At 43.5% G+C, this 19,142-nt stretch overlaps 2 protein-coding genes across 2 annotated transcripts in view; both read right to left on the bottom strand.

Moving 5' to 3' along the window:
* The window catches only part of LOC143292257 (protocadherin Fat 4-like), a 42,755-nt gene extending 28,005 nt beyond the window's left edge, over nt 1-14,750 (bottom strand). The window contains exons 1-15 of the mRNA XM_076602445.1: nt 14,742-14,750; nt 13,941-14,063; nt 13,426-13,608; nt 12,115-12,243; nt 11,293-11,619; nt 10,726-10,911; nt 10,120-10,260; nt 9,313-9,504; nt 8,623-8,943; nt 7,756-7,887; nt 3,246-3,437; nt 2,548-2,682; nt 1,925-2,110; nt 1,266-1,403; nt 681-869 (exon numbers count right to left, since the gene is read on the bottom strand). Coding sequence (XP_076458560.1) covers nt 681-869; nt 1,266-1,403; nt 1,925-2,110; nt 2,548-2,682; nt 3,246-3,437; nt 7,756-7,887; nt 8,623-8,943; nt 9,313-9,504; nt 10,120-10,260; nt 10,726-10,911; nt 11,293-11,619; nt 12,115-12,243; nt 13,426-13,608; nt 13,941-14,063; nt 14,742-14,750 — 2,583 coding nt within the window. The remainder of the gene's footprint in view (nt 1-680; nt 870-1,265; nt 1,404-1,924; nt 2,111-2,547; nt 2,683-3,245; nt 3,438-7,755; nt 7,888-8,622; nt 8,944-9,312; nt 9,505-10,119; nt 10,261-10,725; nt 10,912-11,292; nt 11,620-12,114; nt 12,244-13,425; nt 13,609-13,940; nt 14,064-14,741) is intronic.
* A 16-nt stretch (nt 14,751-14,766) lies between these two features.
* LOC143292256 (protocadherin Fat 1-like) overlaps nt 14,767-19,142 on the bottom strand; it is a 21,924-nt gene continuing 17,548 nt past the window's right edge. Inside the window, exons 22-27 of the mRNA XM_076602444.1 lie at nt 18,679-18,810; nt 18,021-18,197; nt 17,431-17,559; nt 16,298-16,486; nt 15,874-15,996; nt 14,767-14,961 (exon numbers count right to left, since the gene is read on the bottom strand). Of these exons, the coding sequence (XP_076458559.1) occupies nt 14,767-14,961; nt 15,874-15,996; nt 16,298-16,486; nt 17,431-17,559; nt 18,021-18,197; nt 18,679-18,810 (945 nt within the window). The remainder of the gene's footprint in view (nt 14,962-15,873; nt 15,997-16,297; nt 16,487-17,430; nt 17,560-18,020; nt 18,198-18,678; nt 18,811-19,142) is intronic.

Raw genomic sequence — 19,142 nt, 5'->3', positions numbered from 1 at the left:
GTAATAGTTGATTTAACTGATTTGTTCTCGGACAAACTTCTTTAATATTATTTGACAACACTTGTGTTTTCACAGACAACCAAGCAAAACTAGTTTAACATTTTATATAATTCCTACTGAATGAAGACTGCAAGTAAACATGCGAGTGCAGGCACTTAAACACACATCTCTCTATCACTCACTCACGCACACCCACAAACTCTCTCTTTTTCTGTGCTCATAGAAAATGCGTATCTTTAAGCCATTGTCCAACCGCTACACTGTCATCACAACAACAAAACCACAAAGACAGCGGTTAAGGAATCAAAAGACTTGATTGGCACTGTGTATAACTTTTGGTAGGCCTGCATGAAATACGGGTCTTATTCAGCGATTGTTGAAATTTGCGATCGTGAGAGACACTATTCTATTGTAAATGTGTTTAGAAACACAAGCTGAAACAAACAACAAAAATAAAAAGTAAACATAAACGAACAACCGAAAATCATTCCAGGATTGCAGTACCAATGTTGATAATAAGAGTGACAAATAAAAGATGTAAACTCAACAGAAAAAAAAACAAGGACAAAAGCAATAAAATGTAAAACAATGATGACACAACCACCATCACAGAACGTCAAAGGCAACCACCACCACCACCACCACCACCACTACGACAATAAAACGAAGCAAGCACTGACTGTGGAGTCCAGATCCCGCGTGGTGACACTGTACACCAGACGGTCCACAGCAGCGTTCTCCTCCAGACTGGTGATGTAGGGCAGGCTCAGGAACTCTGGAGGGAAGAGGTTTCGTGACACCACCACCGTCACGTTCGCCTGAACACTGGACAGCTGAGGGGTGCCCAGGTCACGGGCTATCACGAGCATCTGTGGACAAGTGTCAACACTGAGTATTAGGCCCGTGACGCACTTGTAAATGTTGTTGTAAACACTGAACTGATGCAAGGAAAACTATGTACCATCAACTAGTCTATGTATGAAAAACGTTCCACAAACAGAAGAACACGGTCTTGACATACCATTGAAAACTGGCATGCTATTTCCTGAAACGTGTCACAATAAACTTTATTATTTTTTTACTGATTCTCCGTCAGTCCATATTACAAGTTTCTATTGATATGTGGAACTGATTTCTTGCAAAACAAAAATCATTTGCTGATTGGAAGACTGATAGATAATGACTGACTGTTTTCTGCCATGTCCCCCGTGCAAAATGAAAACCACAAAGAGATACGCAGTTGGAAGGTAAAAGCAATCACTCACATTGAATGCAGAAGCTCGGCAGGGCTCGTAGAGCAGAGAACGTCGGAGAAGCAAGTTGCCAGTGACGTCATTGAGAAGGAAGCACTCCTTGTCTGCCGCGTCGGCTGTGATCTCATAACGGACCACGTTGTTTGGTGCCTGTCAGCACATACCATTTGGACTTCAGCATCCCAAAACTGGCTTACAGCTTACATGTAGAACATTGTGTGACCAACTTCATTCTCAGCTTAGGGTCTACTGCACACAACTTACATGTAGAACAATACTTTATGAATAACCTACAATTGATATTTTGTGTCCGTAAACGAAGAACAACGGTCATCGTACATACCAAACTTTGTGTCTGCAAACGTGGAATAACAGTGTATGATCACCCCACATCCCAAAGCTTGTGCCACACAACAAAAACCCAAATGGCAAACAGCATATATGGAAGATAAAACGGACAGTAACAAAAAGACAAAACCAAAGCGTAGAAGATGCACTGTATCTGGAATTCCAAGCGTTTAAATCAATTAGAACACAGAAGAGATTCACTAGGAAAATGAATGATCAAACAGAAAACTAACGAAACTGGCAAACAAATATTTCCCAAATGATATCTCCGTTCTACAAACTGTGACTTTTGTTACCCCAAGCGAGTTTTGCTTCACACTGACCAGGGGGTCGGCGTCAGTGGCAGTGACCGTGAGCAGGACACTGCCCAGGGGGAACGTCTCGGGGACAACTGTGGTGTACTGCTGATCCCGGAACACAGGAGGCTGGAAGTTCCGTGTAATGGTCAGGATGCACACCGTCGTGTTGAACTTGAACGGAGTGCCACTGTCACGGGCTCGAATGCGGATCTGAAATGTCAGTCATGTCATCTTGCTTAATGAATGCCCTGCCGACTTTTACAGCACTCCAGCACACCACTCTCTGTACTCATACATAATTGCGCGTGTTCAGATTCGCACACACAGATATTTTAATTCTTGTTCTACACCATGTTATTTCCCCGTAACCTTCGTCTTGATTTCTTCCCCGATTACCATTACGAATAACAAACCCTCACACAAGAACAAAATAGGTCAGCAAACATGTTTGTATACATCACAGGCACATAATACGGTAATATGGTAACATATTACATGACACATACAGAACAAGGCACCAGGGTGACATATACCACAGCCAATGCAGAATAATTTCAACCTATTTTCTGAACAACATAAATCACAGGACATCATCCATTCCGTTCCAACACGCATACAAACAAGCACCGAATCAACAGATGACTTACGCGGTACTCATCCACATTCTCCTGTGTCAGACTAGCAGCAATGCTGACAACACCAGTGACGGGATTGATGCTGAAGTAGACTGGCGAGGAGTCGTCTCCGATGATGTCATACACCACGCTACCAAAAGGTGTGTTCTGGAAGGTAGACAAAGAGTAGACACCACCTCCAGTCATCGCTATTTTCACAGGCACAGACAATGTCCATGATTTTATCTATTATCTGTGCAGTATTTATTTGTATTGTTTATTGTATTCTGTTCCTTTATTTGAAACGATTGTTTTTTTGTGAACAGATTCTTCATAAAATCCTAAAAGTTTCGACGCTTTTTATGTTGATGACTAAAAACACAAACAACATCTGTCATAAACACAAGGACTAGGACCCGTAGATTTGACCTGGTAACTATAATTGTATTTCAACTATCAATTTGCAATGTATGGAAACAAAAGAAATGACCATTTAGCACATGACATTTTGAATCTGATGCCCTATTCGAAGTCATCTTGGCATACTGCTAAAAGTTTCACTGTTCGGGATGGGTGGGGAAAGTATCAATTCAGACAGAGTTACTTAGGACTGTTATTCAGTAACTATTCGAATCATGCAGTTATGATCTGAAAAAATGAGCACAATAAAGTAATACGTGCCCAAGCTTGTTAATACAAAGTATATCACATCAGAATCATGGGGAACTCACAGCAGCGTCAGCATCCACAGCAGTCACCCGGGTGACACTGTTGCCGATGTTCGTGTTCTGGGACAGGTCCCTGTTGCAGTTGGTGTTGGTGAACTGAGGCACGAAGTTGTTGCGGATGACGTTGATGTTCACAAAGGCGTTGACGTTTGCGGAGCGAGCGGGGCTTCCGTTATCGCGCACAGACACCACAGCCTGCACAACAAACACTGAATGTACAGACACCACAGCCTGCACAACAAACACTGAATGTACAGACACCACAGCCTGCACAACAAACACTGAATGTACAGACACCACAGCCTGCACAACAAACACTGAATGTACAGACACCACAGCCTGCACAACAAACACTGAATGTACAGACACCACAGCCTGACAAGCACTGAATGTACAGACACCACAGCCTGACAAACACTGAATGCATGGACACCACAGCCTGCACAACAAACACTGAATGTACAGACACCACAGCCTGCACAACAAGCACTGAATGTACAGACACCACAGCCTGACAAACACTGAATGTACAGACACCACAACCTGACAAGCACTGAATGTACAGACACCACAGCCTGCACAACAAACACTGAATGTACAGACACCACAGCCTGACAAGCACTGAATGTACAGACACCACAGCCTGACAAACACTGAATGTACAGACACCACAACCTGACAAGCACTGAATGTACAGACACCACAGCCTGCACAACAAACACTGAATGTACAGACACCACAGCCTGCACAACAAACACTGAATGTACAGACACCACAGCCTGACAAACACTGAATGCACAGACACCACAGCCTGCACAACAAACACTGAATGTACAGACACCACAGCCTGCACAACAAACACTGAATGTACAGACACCACAGCCTGCACAACAAACACTGAATGTACAGACACCACAGCCTGCACAACAAACACTGAATGTACAGACACCACAGCCTGACAAGCACTGAATGTACAGACACCACAGCCTGACAAACACTGAATGCATGGACACCACAGCCTGCACAACAAACACTGAATGTACAGACACCACAGCCTGCACAACAAACACTGAATGTACAGACACCACAGCCTGCACAACAAACACTGAATGTACAGACACCACAGCCTGCACAACAAACACTGAATGTACAGACACCACAGCCTGCACAACAAACACTGAATGTACAGACACCACAGCCTGCACAACAAACACTGAATGTACAGACACCACAGCCTGCACAACAAACACTGAATGTACAGACACCACAGCCTGACAAGCACTGAATGTACAGACACCACAGCCTGACAAACACTGAATGCACAGACACCACAGCCTGACAAGCACTGAATGTACAGACACCACAGCCTGACAAACACTGAATGTACAGACACCACAGCCTGACAAGCACTGAATGTACAGACACCACAGCCTGACAAGCACTGAATGTACAGACACCACAGCCTGACAAACACTGAATGCACAGACACCACAGCCTGACAAACACTGAATGTACAGACACCACAGCCTGCACAACAAACACTGAATGCACAGACACCACAGCCTGACAAACACTGAATGTACAGACACCACAGCCTGACAAGCACTGAATGTACAGACACCACAGCCTGACAAGCACTGAATGTACAGACACCACAGCCTGACAAACACTGAATGCACAGACACCACAACCTGACAAGCACTGAATGTACAGACACCACAGCCTGCACAACAAACACTGAATGTACAGACACCACAGCCTGCACAACAAACACTGAATGTACAGACACCACAGCCTGACAAACACTGAATGCACAGACACCACAGCCTGCACAACAAACACTGAATGTACAGACACCACAGCCTGCACAACAAACACTGAATGTACAGACACCACAGCCTGCACAACAAACACTGAATGTACAGACACCACAGCCTGCACAACAAACACTGAATGTACAGACACCACAGCCTGCACAACAAACACTGAATGTACAGACACCACAGCCTGACAAGCACTGAATGTACAGACACCACAGCCTGACAAACACTGAATGCATGGACACCACAGCCTGCACAACAAACACTGAATGTACAGACACCACAGCCTGCACAACAAACACTGAATGTACAGACACCACAGCCTGCACAACAAACACTGAATGTACAGACACCACAGCCTGCACAACAAACACTGAATGTACAGACACCACAGCCTGACAAGCACTGAATGTACAGACACCACAGCCTGACAAACACTGAATGCACAGACACCACAGCCTGACAAGCACTGAATGTACAGACACCACAGCCTGACAAACACTGAATGTACAGACACCACAGCCTGACAAGCACTGAATGTACAGACACCACAGCCTGACAAACACTGAATGCACAGACACCACAGCCTGACAAACACTGAATGTACAGACACCACAGCCTGCACAACAAACACTGAATGCACAGACACCACAGCCTGACAAACACTGAATGTACAGACACCACAGCCTGACAAGCACTGAATGTACAGACACCACAGCCTGACAAGCACTGAATGTACAGACACCACAGCCTGACAAACACTGAATGCACAGACACCACAACCTGACAAGCACTGAATGTACAGACACCACAGCCTGCACAACAAACACTGAATGTACAGACACCACAGCCTGCACAACAAACACTGAATGTACAGACACCACAGCCTGACAAACACTGAATGCACAGACACCACAGCCTGCACAACAAACACTGAATGTACAGACACCACAGCCTGCACAACAAACACTGAATGTACAGACACCACAGCCTGCACAACAAACACTGAATGTACAGACACCACAGCCTGCACAACAAACACTGAATGTACAGACACCACAGCCTGCACAACAAACACTGAATGTACAGACACCACAGCCTGACAAGCACTGAATGTACAGACACCACAGCCTGACAAACACTGAATGCATAGACACCACAGCCTGCACAACAAACACTGAATGTACAGACACCACAGCCTGCACAACAAACACTGAATGTACAGACACCACAGCCTGCACAACAAACACTGAATGTACAGACACCACAGCCTGCACAACAAACACTGAATGTACAGACACCACAGCCTGCACAACAAACACTGAATGTACAGACACCACAGCCTGCACAACAAACACTGAATGTACAGACACCACAGCCTGCACAACAAACACTGAATGTACAGACACCACAGCCTGACAAGCACTGAATGTACAGACACCACAGCCTGACAAACACTGAATGCACAGACACCACAGCCTGACAAGCACTGAATGTACAGACACCACAGCCTGACAAACACTGAATGTACAGACACCACAGCCTGACAAGCGCTGAATGTACAGACACCACAGCCTGACAAGCACTGAATGTACAGACACCACAGCCTGACAAACACTGAATGTACAGACACCACAGCCTGACAAACACTGAATGCACAGACACCACAGCCTGACAAACACTGAATGTACAGACACCACAGCCTGACAAACACTGAATGTACAGACATCACAGCCTGACAAGCGCTGAATGTACAGACACCACAGCCTGACAAGCGCTGAATGTGCAGACACCACAGCCTGACAAGCGCTGAATGTACAGACATCACAGCCTGACAAGCGCTGAATGTACAGACACCACAGCCTGCACAACAAGCACTGAATGTACAGACACCACAGCCTGCACAACAAGCACTGAATGTTGGGCGTTCATTCCATGATCAGTAAAGCCGGCTCAGTTTTATTTTACTGATAATGGGTGTAAAAAGCGTATTTTCTTTAGCATAGTCGATATACATTAAAGCTATGTTCTCAACGACCCTTGTTATTTTGTTAAAATAGGTCAGCCAAGTTTCTTCCAAACAACTGTTTTTCAGTCTTTAACCAAACATACTTTTATATTCTCTCTGTTTACGTTAAACTCGTGTGGAATTCAGGTTTTTCACTTTCTCAGCAGTCAGTCGTTTTCTAATTCAACAAAAATTTACTGAGTCGAGTAAAACGAAGATTTGTTTTTAAGAAGGCACATAGTATATACATTTTTCTAAAACAAGACATACTTTATATAGTTAATGTATGACCAACAAATCACACTAGTGTGTAACGTCCATCTGTTCAATCATATGCGGAGCCATATCATGCTAATGGTAATATAAATGAGAGAACGAGAGAGAGGAAACGACAGAGACAGACAGACAGAGAGAGTAAGTGCAGATGCTCAAGAAAGATATGACAGAGACAGACAGACAGACAGACAGAGAGAGAGAGGGGGAGATTGAAAGAAAGACTGAAAGGAAGGAGAGGGGGCAGATTCTTAAGATAGATATAAAAGACAGAGAGAGAGAGAGAGAGAGAGAGAGAGAGAAAGAGAGAGAGAGAGAGAGAGAGAGAGAGAAGGGCGCAGATTCTTGACAGACAGATATAAAGTGACAGATCCACAGCTCGTAATCCTGGCAACATAACGTTGATCGTTACCTGGAAGTTAGTCTGTGCAGTGAGGGACAGGGCCTTCTGCACAAAGATACTGCCAGTGTCCGCGCGGATGTCGAAATACTCTTGCGCAGCACTGTCACCCACGATGTCGAAGGTCAGCGTGTTGTATGGAGCCTGAAATACACCATCAATCAACGTACGACAAACTGCAGACAATGGAGACATGAGGACACAACTAGTGATCTACCTGGTAAGATTTTAAGCTATCATGCTTCCTTATGTTTAATGTGCTTCGAAGATGTGTGTCGGATTTTGAAAATACAATTGTCATTTTGCAAAGCTTGAATTAAAACGTGTGGTTTTTCATCGGAGATTCATGATAAGTTTTGTTTTATTATTACTGTTCTTGGTTGATGCTGATTATTTAATTGACTGTCTTGCAGCCTAATTTATTTGCGAAGATCTCACTGTGTGCGTGTGTGCTTTTCATTATGGGCGAAAAAAAGTCTGGTCCAAAATGACTTCCAGCTTGTCTTCAGATGCAATGGTTCCAAGCTGTGATTCGTTTTGTACAGTTGGGTCAATACCTGTGACTTCCATTCTGGTGATCATGTTTCTAAACTCTAAGTGAACGTTTGATGACGATGCAGCTTGTTTATGATATAAAATAAATCAACTCAACGTTTGTGTCTTCTTGTTCTGTATCTTCCCAAACTCGTTGTTTGAACACATCTTTTAAAGACTTGCATCACGTTTGTATGATTCTTTGTGTTCTGATTTTAAAGCCAAATATGCTGAATCGAGTCAAGCGTGCAATTTTTATTCAAGAAGTCTTTATTCGAATTGAATATGTTAAGTGTAGGCCAATGTTGGATTGCACTGAACTCTTTGTCCCAATACAAGGCTCACCGAGATGTCCTGATCAGTAGCGGAGATCTGCTGAATGGGAACACCCAGGTCCTGCGTTTCGAAGATGGTGACAGTGTAGTTCTGGCGCAGGAAGATAGGGGCGTTTAGGTTTCGCTCCACGTTGATTAGTACAGTGGAGGTAGCGCTGAGAGAGGGGGAGCCACCGTCACGCGCCAGCACGCGCACCCTGTAAACGAGGGCGGTGTCTCCGGCCAGACTGCGCGTGGAGGTGGAGATGAGGCCATTGGCGGAGTTGATGTTGAACAGGCTGGGCGCCTGGTCGTCGCCGATGATGGAGTAGGACACTGTGTTGTACGGGGCCTGTCAACATACATCTCAGCTTTGGTAAGGAGTTATCTTCACAAAATAATTATGGCATTTGTTTCTTTCGTTCACAGTTAATCTCCCTTCTTCTTCTTCTTGATCACAACACATTACTATACATAGCAATAACAACATACCACTATTTGAACAGGAAATAATCATCACGAAACATGAATGATCTATGCAAACCAAAAATAATGCTTCTGCTTATTATTTGTTCATAGATTACTTATTTATTACTGTCAGGCCTGATAGTTAAGGACGCCTTTCTGGTGGCTGTTCATTTTGAATTATAAGTACAATGTTTAATCACGAAAGCAGCTCAGAACCCCTTCACAATGGATGTCCATAGCGACAAACACTGACCACAGGATCGGCGTCGTTGGCCAGCACAGTGAAGACACTGGTGCCCGGAGCAGCATTGAAGTTGACGCTGGCCGCATAGGGCTCGTTGGCGAAGATGGGAGGGTTGCGGTTACGCCGCACGTTGATGACCACAGTGGCTGAGGGGCTGGCCGACAGAGGAGGCACACCCTGGTCACTGGCCACCACTTGGAACTGCAACAATCAAGAGGAAGGAGCGGTTGAAGGCGTGTGAGGATCAAACCATATCGTGTATCCACTCTGCAGAGCTGAACACGCCCACTGTCCTATAAAATGGAAGCAGCATACCTGCAGTTGGAACAGCAGTTTATAACTTTACATTTCCACAATGCTCAATACATACGGAAACGGATACGCCACACAAATAGATGAAACATCCGTTTAGAACAGAAGACTCCCAAAAACCGTATGACGAAAGCACTCTGCTAAATTTTAAACTTCACGAACGCAGAAGAAAAGGGCAGTACTAACACACGCACATTCTCTCTCCCTTTCACACACACACACACACACACACACACACACACGATCACACACACACACACACACACACACACATGCACGCCCCACAAACACACACGCATGTCCACACACACTCAGACACACAGAGACAAACGTACGCGCACACAGATCAGCATAAACACCACTAAATTGTCTGAACTGAAAATAAAACTATGGTGGTATTGCGTTGTGTAGATCAGCGCAGTGTAATACAGTGTAATCTGGTCAGCACCAAGAAGAATAATGTTAAAGAGAGAGACAGAAAGCACCGCCATCAAGCCAACTCACGGTGTAAGTGTTGGGCCTGAGGCTGTCCCCGGTCAGCGGCGCCCTGACGGTGATGAAGCCATTCACGGCATCGATCTGGAAGTAGTTGCTGCCCTGGGTGCTGGTCGACTGCAGCACGTAGCGCACGGAGTTGAAGGGCGCCTGGAAGACAAATACAGAATACAGGAATACTTTCTGGACAACTTCGTGGTCAGCAAAACCAACATCGCTCACCGGACGCACCCCTAGAACCTTCAGATAATTGTACAGTAGACAGAAAGGCAGATTACTAATTAATGAAACGCACATACCACAAAATAATGAATATAATCATAAAACTGCTCATTTGAACAGTCTTTCACTACACCATGACCTTCAAAATAGCCACAGAAACAGCAATAGACATTAACCCTTTCGCTGCCAGGAAAATAAGATTTAAGTGATCAGAGCAATATCAGTCAGAGTTAAATATCTCGATATCTTTGTAAAGCTCACCAAACAGCAATAAACTGATATTGAGAATGATAAATTATAAAAACAACAACAACCAAATCGTCAATTCGGATCTGACGATACACCAACAGAATGACAAGAAAAGAACAGTCATGTCATCAAACAATAACTTACCCTCGTGTCGTCATCGAAGGCTCGCACTTGCAGGACAGAGGAGCCGACTGACAGGGTCTCCAGAACGGTTGTCGTGTAATTCAGGGAGTCCCAGCGCGGGGCGAACAGGTTCCTCGTCACCTGGATACGTGCCAGGGCTGTGGCGCTCTTGGGCGGAGACCCGCTGTCCGAGGCCACAATACGACCCTGGAATGAAACGTACACACATATGAAAGCGTCAAACAACAATATAAAAAAGACAACAGTATCGAGACAACCGTTGCTGTATCAATCATTGATTGTTTATTGAACAATGGAAAGCACTTGGGATGGTAATGTCTTTAATATTGCTCTGTTATGTGTATATAAATTTGCAGATAATAGGAATTTTTGATTGTCATGAAATTTTATGGTTCCTAAGACACTGGGTGTGTACCACATCAATCTTTGTATCTGAATTTCAGTGGGGGTTGGAAGGCAACTGAAAGATGCCTCTATCTCCCTCTGCTCCCTCCCTCTCCCCTGTCACATCTCCCCAACCCCAACTCCTCTGTAAACTCCACGACATTCCCCAAAACAGCCCCCCACCTGGTACACAGTGGTGGTCTCTGCTGTCAGAGATTGGCGCACACTGATGACACCAGTGACAGAGTTGAGCGAGAAGTAGGACGGCATGGCGTCGTCACCAATCAGAGCGTAAGTGATGTTGGCGAAGCCTGAAGACACGGCATCTCCGTCCTGTGCCGACACCCTCAGGATGCTGGTGCCCACAGAGATGTCCTCCCGGATGATGGTCTGGTAGGGGTCGTTGACGAAGAAGGGAGCGAACTCGTTGCGGATGATGTTGAAGATCACTTCGGCCCTGTTGACGGACTGGGAGACTGGCAGCCCATTGTCAGTGGCGACGAATCGCAGCTGTAAGGGCGTACGGAGAACACATACAAGTAAGCGTACAGGCACACATGCACACACCAACGCACTCACATGAAATTTTCCCATAACTGTTACAACACATTTAATACGTACAGAAGTAACGTGCATAATATTGTGTTTGCAAATCATTCAATCAATGATTTTTACTTTAAAAAACATGTAAACAGAAAATGACAGCGACATAGCAACCAATGGACTATGCAGTCAATTAAAAAAATTACTCTACGAACCAGCTGAAAGGTTCACTCACACAGACGACTTGCAAGTGATTTAACTATTCAGTGAATATATATTTCACTTAAAGAAAACTGAAAGTGTTTGAAACTATGAACTGAATGACATTATACGAATAAAATCACAACCAACCAGTCGATCAATAAGTCAAATGAAACAACAAATTACCGAGTCAGTTGATCAAACATTTAATTGAACATGTCATTCATCCATTCATTCAAACCAATCCCTCTGTGTACATACGGTGAAGGTGTTGTCGGTGGTCTCAGTGAGTGGCCTGACAACAGAAATCTCCCCTGTCTCAGGGCTAACGTAGAAGAAACTGGTCCCGTCGAATGGAACAGACTGTGTGATGGAGTATCTCACAGTGTTCTGCAGAAAACAACATTAAGACACTTTGGTAAAAGCTGGACTCTACGTGTAAAATATCTATGTCATCAACAGTAAGGCACTTCTCTGACAGATGGACTTTACATGCAAAATGTCTGTGTCACTAACTGCCTGTACTTATTTGACAAGATCACTGCATTCTACACACACACACACACACACACACACACACACACACCCCTATGCTTGGTTCTATGGTGATGTGGATGTATCGTTTAACTGGTACAAGTGATATAAAAATAAAACGATAGTTCAGGTGAACAATTCTTCCGTCGTGAACATGACTTTAAAAACATGCTTTTATTTGACAAAAGGTTAAACGGATTGAAGATTCTGAAGGTGGCAAATTGAGGCCATCTGATTTCTAAGGGAGAGAGGCATTTACTTTGCCTCATATAAAGACACAATCAACAACGAAACTGAGTAGACAAATTCATGCATATGACTGAATTGTCGTATTCAAAACCAGATTGCAAAGATAACGTCAGGCTTTGGGTGGGGTGGGGAGGGGGATAGGAGGGAGGGGCGAATTATTTATTGTGCCATGCACAACTCGAATTCCTTCCCCAGGATGACACTCCCCAGGTGCCATGACATTGGCTGTGACCATTCATCGATAGTTCCATACAGAGAGATATCACTTTGTTGTATTTTCTATCTAAACAGGAGTGAACCTAATGAGTTACGAAATGTGTTTAAGTTTCCAAACACGACTAATCGAGGATGGCTATGTTGAGAACCTTTCTGACATGATGAAGCTTGTTCAGACGTTTACTGACAAGATCTAATTTGTCCAACCAGATAGTGATATGCTTTGTATTATGCTTTGTATTGTATATCATTCACATTTAACATTTCACATTACCGGTTTTTCTTCATGCATTTTGCAATGTTCTCGAGAGTTGAGTAAAAACCAATGCATCGTGCATTTTTAGTCTTTTATATCAAGAACAATACCCCACCTTCTCTGCCCCCTTTATCTGTGAAAAGATTAATGCTATACCTTTTATGCCCACAAATATTGCACCTGATCCTCAACACATAATGTTCTAACTTTCACTACATTTTCTTTCTGTCAAAAGATCTTGTTTAGTTCACATCCCATCACACACAGTTTGGTCTCAAAAATAACTGATCAATTCTCTCTCTGTCTCTCTCTCTCACCCCATCAGCATCCGTGGCTCTGACTGTGGCTACAGTGAGTCCGAGATTCTGTTTCTCAGGGATGCTGATGACCTGCCGGAGGGTGTCGAACACAGGCGCACTGGGGTTGCGGTTCACGCCGATGGTCACATTGGCTAAGGCCACCTGGTTGGGCCGGGCGCTGTCAAAGGCCCGCACTCCCAGCTGGTTAGACACAGAGATATCAACTAGAGGATGGATGAATGAATGGATGAAATGATGGAGTGATGATGGTTCGTGTTATTCACAGCTCAGAAATGGCCAATTGAGGGATGGAAGCAGGTTAAATGTAACTAATTTCCAGACTCGGCAAAAGCAACATTAACATCTGCACACTGTTGAAATTCAAACGCCGATAAATACCAAGTTATGTGGATGAAACAGGCAAACTTCCACATCATCTCTCTCTCTCTCTCTCTCTTTCTCCATCTCTTACTTTCTTTTCTCTCTGTCAGTCACACACACACACAGACACACACACACACAAGACTACGTACCAGGTAAGACGTAGCCACATCAGTACCCAGGCTGCTGCGGATGGTAATGACACCAGTACTGGGGTTGATATTGAAGTAGCCAGGAGCAGCAAAGAAGCCAGTTATCTCGTATTCAATGTTGCCCTGAAAGAAAAGGGAACACAAAATAACTGTGTTGTTTGTTGTTTACATTTCAGCCGGCAGCAACAAACATGTCGCGAAATACTGATAAACGAAGCTGCTGCTGAGCTAATCTGTTTTAAGCTATCCACGAACGGACACTATATACTATCTACACGTTGCTTTTTATGAATGTTCCGTAAGTTGGCAGACTGTCTTTAAGATTATATGCAAAATCTGTGCATCCTCACTGTTTTAGTTATGTGATAAGATTTGCTTAGATAATCTTTGGCAAGTCAACTGCCCCATCCTCCACTTCTCTCTTTTTTTTCTTGTATGAGTTCGTTGTTGTTGTATCTATTCTAGATTTCCAGTTATTTTTCTAACTAGATTTATCACATCATTATCGTCCCTATCCTTCTTATCATCGTCGAACTCCTATACATCGTCATATCAATGAAATGGTAATTAGTATGTCTAAAAATAAGATTTAGTCATATAAATGTAATGGTAATTTGTATGTCTAAAAATAAGATTTCGTGTATTTTACTAACAATTCCATCAATTCTAACATGGATCATTTTGCGTCTCATCACCATTATAGGCACTGTATTCCTTGTGTTCTTTAATCATCATTTTGAATTTCATCTTTTTGTATTACTATAACTCTGTCGCATTTTCAAATATTTCCATATTTGTCACCCTCGCCATCCTCGTTATCATCACATCAACTCACCACCAGATCGTCATCGGTGGCCGTGACGCGGAAGATGCTGGTGCCCACAGCAGTGTTGAACCCCACAACAGTAGAGTAGGGCACGTTGATAAACCGCGGGGCAAAGGTGTCACGGATCACCGTCACATCCACCGTGGCCGTGTCCGTTCTCTCGGGGTCCGACTGATCGCTGACCAGCACGTCAAACTGCAAGCCATACACAAACCATTATTGGATTAAAATTGAACCCGCCCGTTTTGCTACTTTTCCAATTGCATTATTTCATGCAAACCTGCCTCCTTGTCCTTGTTTAAAACTTCACTCATAAAACAACTAATGTGTTTTTTTCAGTGGTTGGTATGTTGATTGTTTGGTACGTTTACATGCGAGCACAACAAAGTCAATTTAACCTGTTTCGTTCAACAGCATACTGAAAAATGAAAATGTTTTCACGTTGCTTGTATGTTTAATAGCATTCACTTTTTGGCTTTTTAGTGGAAATGGATATACGTATGCAGAACACAGAGTGCTTAGAATGTTGAAGGTTGACCCTGACCCAAGTGGGCAATTATGTGTCTACCAAGATAGAAGAATACCACATAATAGACAATAAAGGGCTTTTGACTTACGGAAGAAGGTTTTTATGGGGGTCGTTTTAAAATACTTTTGCGTTATTTCAAGCACCATTTGGCTTACTTAAATCAAATAAGACATGTATATAGAGTAACAGGTATTCGAATATTAATCTAAGTATTTTGGCATGTGGAGGGATTTTGTTTTCAAATATCTACATATTTGAAAATATCAATAAATGTTGATGAAATTTAAATCAACACAAAGTTCATAACGTTTTCTCAAATCAGACCTGTAGCCATCACTGCATCACTTGGACAGATGATCCATGTCTTTTTTAAAACAATTTTATCACGTGAAGGAAGTACAGTTTGTCTGACTACCAAAAAAACCCACGAAAACCCACCCCCTAAAAAAAACCCCACAGAAGACAAATTTACGGCTTTATCATCACGTTACTAACAAAGATACGTGCGTGCTAAGCAGTGTCATGACGTGTTCTTTGGTGGATAGTTCAGTTGGAGTAACTAGTCACTGTTCACTGACCGTGTAGCGAGTTGCTGTCTGGCCCAGCAGCAGGGTCCTCAGAGAGATGAGGCCAGTGGAGGGACCAAGGTAGAAGAAGTCCGTCACACCGGCTTTGGGCACCATCGTGTACTGCAGGACATCCTGGAAAACAAAGGTCCTGGTCACACAACGTCTGCTGACTCACGTGTCTTCTCCACAGGGTTGATACATGGACTGTAAGTTGAATATCATACCCTGATGTATGTCTCTGTAATTTGGTGTTCAGGTCACTGTTATGTAGCCCACTCTCTCCCCCTCAACCGAAAAAAAAACTTGACACGCTGACATTCCTGCCTCCCCACCGCCACACATATGCCCCACCCCCACCCCCATGCCCCCACCCCCATACACACAAATTGCATTTGTGAACACAACCATGTATGAGTACAAGATCTTAACTTACCTGGGTGTCAGCATCATTAGCCACAAGCTGGACGACCGAAGAACCCAGAGACGTGTACTCTGAGATGGCAACTGAGTAGATTTCCCTGCTGAAGATGGGCGGGTTGTCGTTTCGCCGCACGTTGATCTCAACGTCAGCAGTGGCCGTTTTGACGCCCGCCTGGAAGGCGCGGGTGGCTTCCACGCCCAGCTGTCACCGTCACAGAAAGAAGATCAAGATCACTGCTTGTTCTAGAAGGTTCAGATATAATGCTGATAACATCATTCAGTGTATCACGGGAAACAGTTGTGCGTGTGATACAGATAAACGCAGAACAGTGTGCATCGAATGTATTGTATGGCCTTTCAATTTCTTTTTTTTTTTCAGCATTCCCTGTTATTTCGTTCGAATACGCTTCTGAAGTACGAGTATGATCCATAATATTACACAAGTGTTTTGATTTTGAATACTTAATTTGTGACCGATTTTAAATCTTGTTTCTATTAGTGATCGTGAGAAAATGTTCCCTCCTCATTTTCCTAAAAAACGTGTGTTCATTTTAGAAATGTTCCACTGGCATGTGCTTGCTAGGAAAAGTGTTCTTTGTGCCAATCTGCATTGTCCCAGAACTGATCTTTTTAAGACCCCTTTTCACTGGCATACATTTAAAAATTCATCTGTTCCCAATTTTCAGCTGTCCCATTCATCCACTCCTGTCAATTGGCATTACGGCCACTCACCACAAGTCATACACAGCAACAACCCGGGTTCGTCTTGCGAATCCCCGTGTTTATATTCTATACAATAATGTAGAGTGATTAATCATGACTGGATTGTATACAAGCTAGAACATTTATTTTCCTTTCACGCTAACGGGTTCATTTTAACTTGTTTTAATTGCTTGAATTTTTATTTTAGGTTTGTTGAATGGGGTTCAACTAAAATGTGGAACACTTAGATGGAAAGGAAATTGGACAATATTGTTTGAGAGAGAGAGAGAGAGAGAGAGAGAGAGAGAGAGAGAGAGAGAGAGAGACAGACAGACAGACAGACAGACAGACAGACAGACAGACAGACAGAGAAAGAGACACCGAGATTGTCAGACAGAGACACAGAGAGTAGGGGAGAAAGAAAAAGAGCCAGTGAACACGTACCAGGTAGCTGGGCTTCCTGTTCTTGTCAGATCTGAGGTCAGTCTTGACGAAGATGGTACCAGCTGTGGAGCTGATGTTGAAGTAATCAGGTCCGTCACTGTAGCCAGTGATTCGGTACGTCACGGCATCCTGGTGAATCAAATAACAGACGTCATTGCTTAGTATGGTGCCTCAAGACCTCGTTGCATAAGATAAATAGCGATTGTTATACATATCTACATATTTGAGAGATAATTCACTTCCACTGCCGAGATATCAAACTCGTCGAACAACAAACCACATCACTGTGAAAATATGTCATAAAAACAACCCTCTTCCTAGGAGAAAAGTAAAATATCCCCATCTAAAATATGTATATATATATATATATATATATATATATATATCAAATTCAAACAAGCTCATTTATGTGCTTACATTCTACCCTTTTCATTCCCGTCTTGTTTCTCACAAAACACTTTCAAATATCAGCATTTTGTACGAAATATATCTACATATTAGACATGCGAAAACACAATATCCTCCTCCTTGATGCCCCCTCCCCCAAACCCCATGTATACAGTCATAACACTCCGGTCTCAGTAACCTACCTGAGGCTGTGCGACAACCGAAATGACGAACTGGTTGACGCCCAGGTTCTCTGAAATGTCCACTGTGTACCTGGGCAGTGTGAACACGAGGTTCTCTGTGTCTCGCACAACGGTCACCTCCACGAACGTTTCTGAAGACAACTGAGGCTCTCCTCCATCTGTTACACGTACCCGCAACTGAAAAGAAGATCAAAATGTTACCACAGCACATATGCAAGTTTTTGTGGATATGATACTGTGGCCATTCATTTTAGTTTATAAACGGCAATTTAAAAAACAACAGAAAATGAGGGCATTGATAATAACTAATTGGATTTGATAGTATCCACAGGTGCGTGCTTAATTTTCTGAGTAGCATTTATATCTCCCAAGTGTCTTCGGCGATCTGCTTTGGATGTATTTAGAAACCTGTATTGATAAATAAGTGAAAGCACATTTTTATTCTTGTGTTTTTATGTGTCTTTTTTCTTGTATAAACATTTGTTTTTTTCTGGTGAATGTTCAGAGGTACCCAAAAAGTATGTTTCGGTGCTCTTCTTCATTTTACCATGCACTGCCTCGTACTGCCAAGGGTAAGCACACACGCACGCATGTGTTCGCTCACATAACACTCTCAAACACGTACGCGTGCGCACCCACGCACATCCCAATCACTAACCCGGTATCCAGAAGCCAATGTGTTTTCCACCGACTGAAGCAAAGTGACACGGCCGTCCAAGGGATTGACGAAGAAGTAGGTGAGAGAGTCTCCATCGCCCACCAGAGAGAACTGGAACTGGTTGTTGGGACTCTGTGACAGTGCGAAGAGAAAAATCATTTATTTTAAAACAATGATAGAACGAAGGATGCATGGCCCAAAAGAATCCCGAGCACCTGCTGAACAAGTCCATGCCCGACACGGAAAAAGAAAAGGCATACAGTATAGCGTGTACTAAGACACCTAACAGAGACAGTGTGGGGTGCTTAGAGAAAGAGAGACAAAAAGTGAGAGAGAGAGACAGACAGATACAAAGAGATAAAGAGACAGACAGACACAGAGAGAGAGACAGAGACAGTGACAAAGACACAAGAGAAGCTGGAACAGAAATTCAAAAGTTATTTTTGTGTTGTGTTGGGGTGGGC

The sequence above is a fragment of the Babylonia areolata genome, chromosome 18 (genome assembly GCF_041734735.1).
Source record: "Babylonia areolata isolate BAREFJ2019XMU chromosome 18, ASM4173473v1, whole genome shotgun sequence".
NCBI classification, from domain to species: Eukaryota; Metazoa; Mollusca; class Gastropoda; order Neogastropoda; family Buccinidae; genus Babylonia; species Babylonia areolata.
The sequence above is the reverse complement of the archived record's forward strand: the minus strand, read 5'-3'. Positions and strand labels throughout refer to the sequence as shown.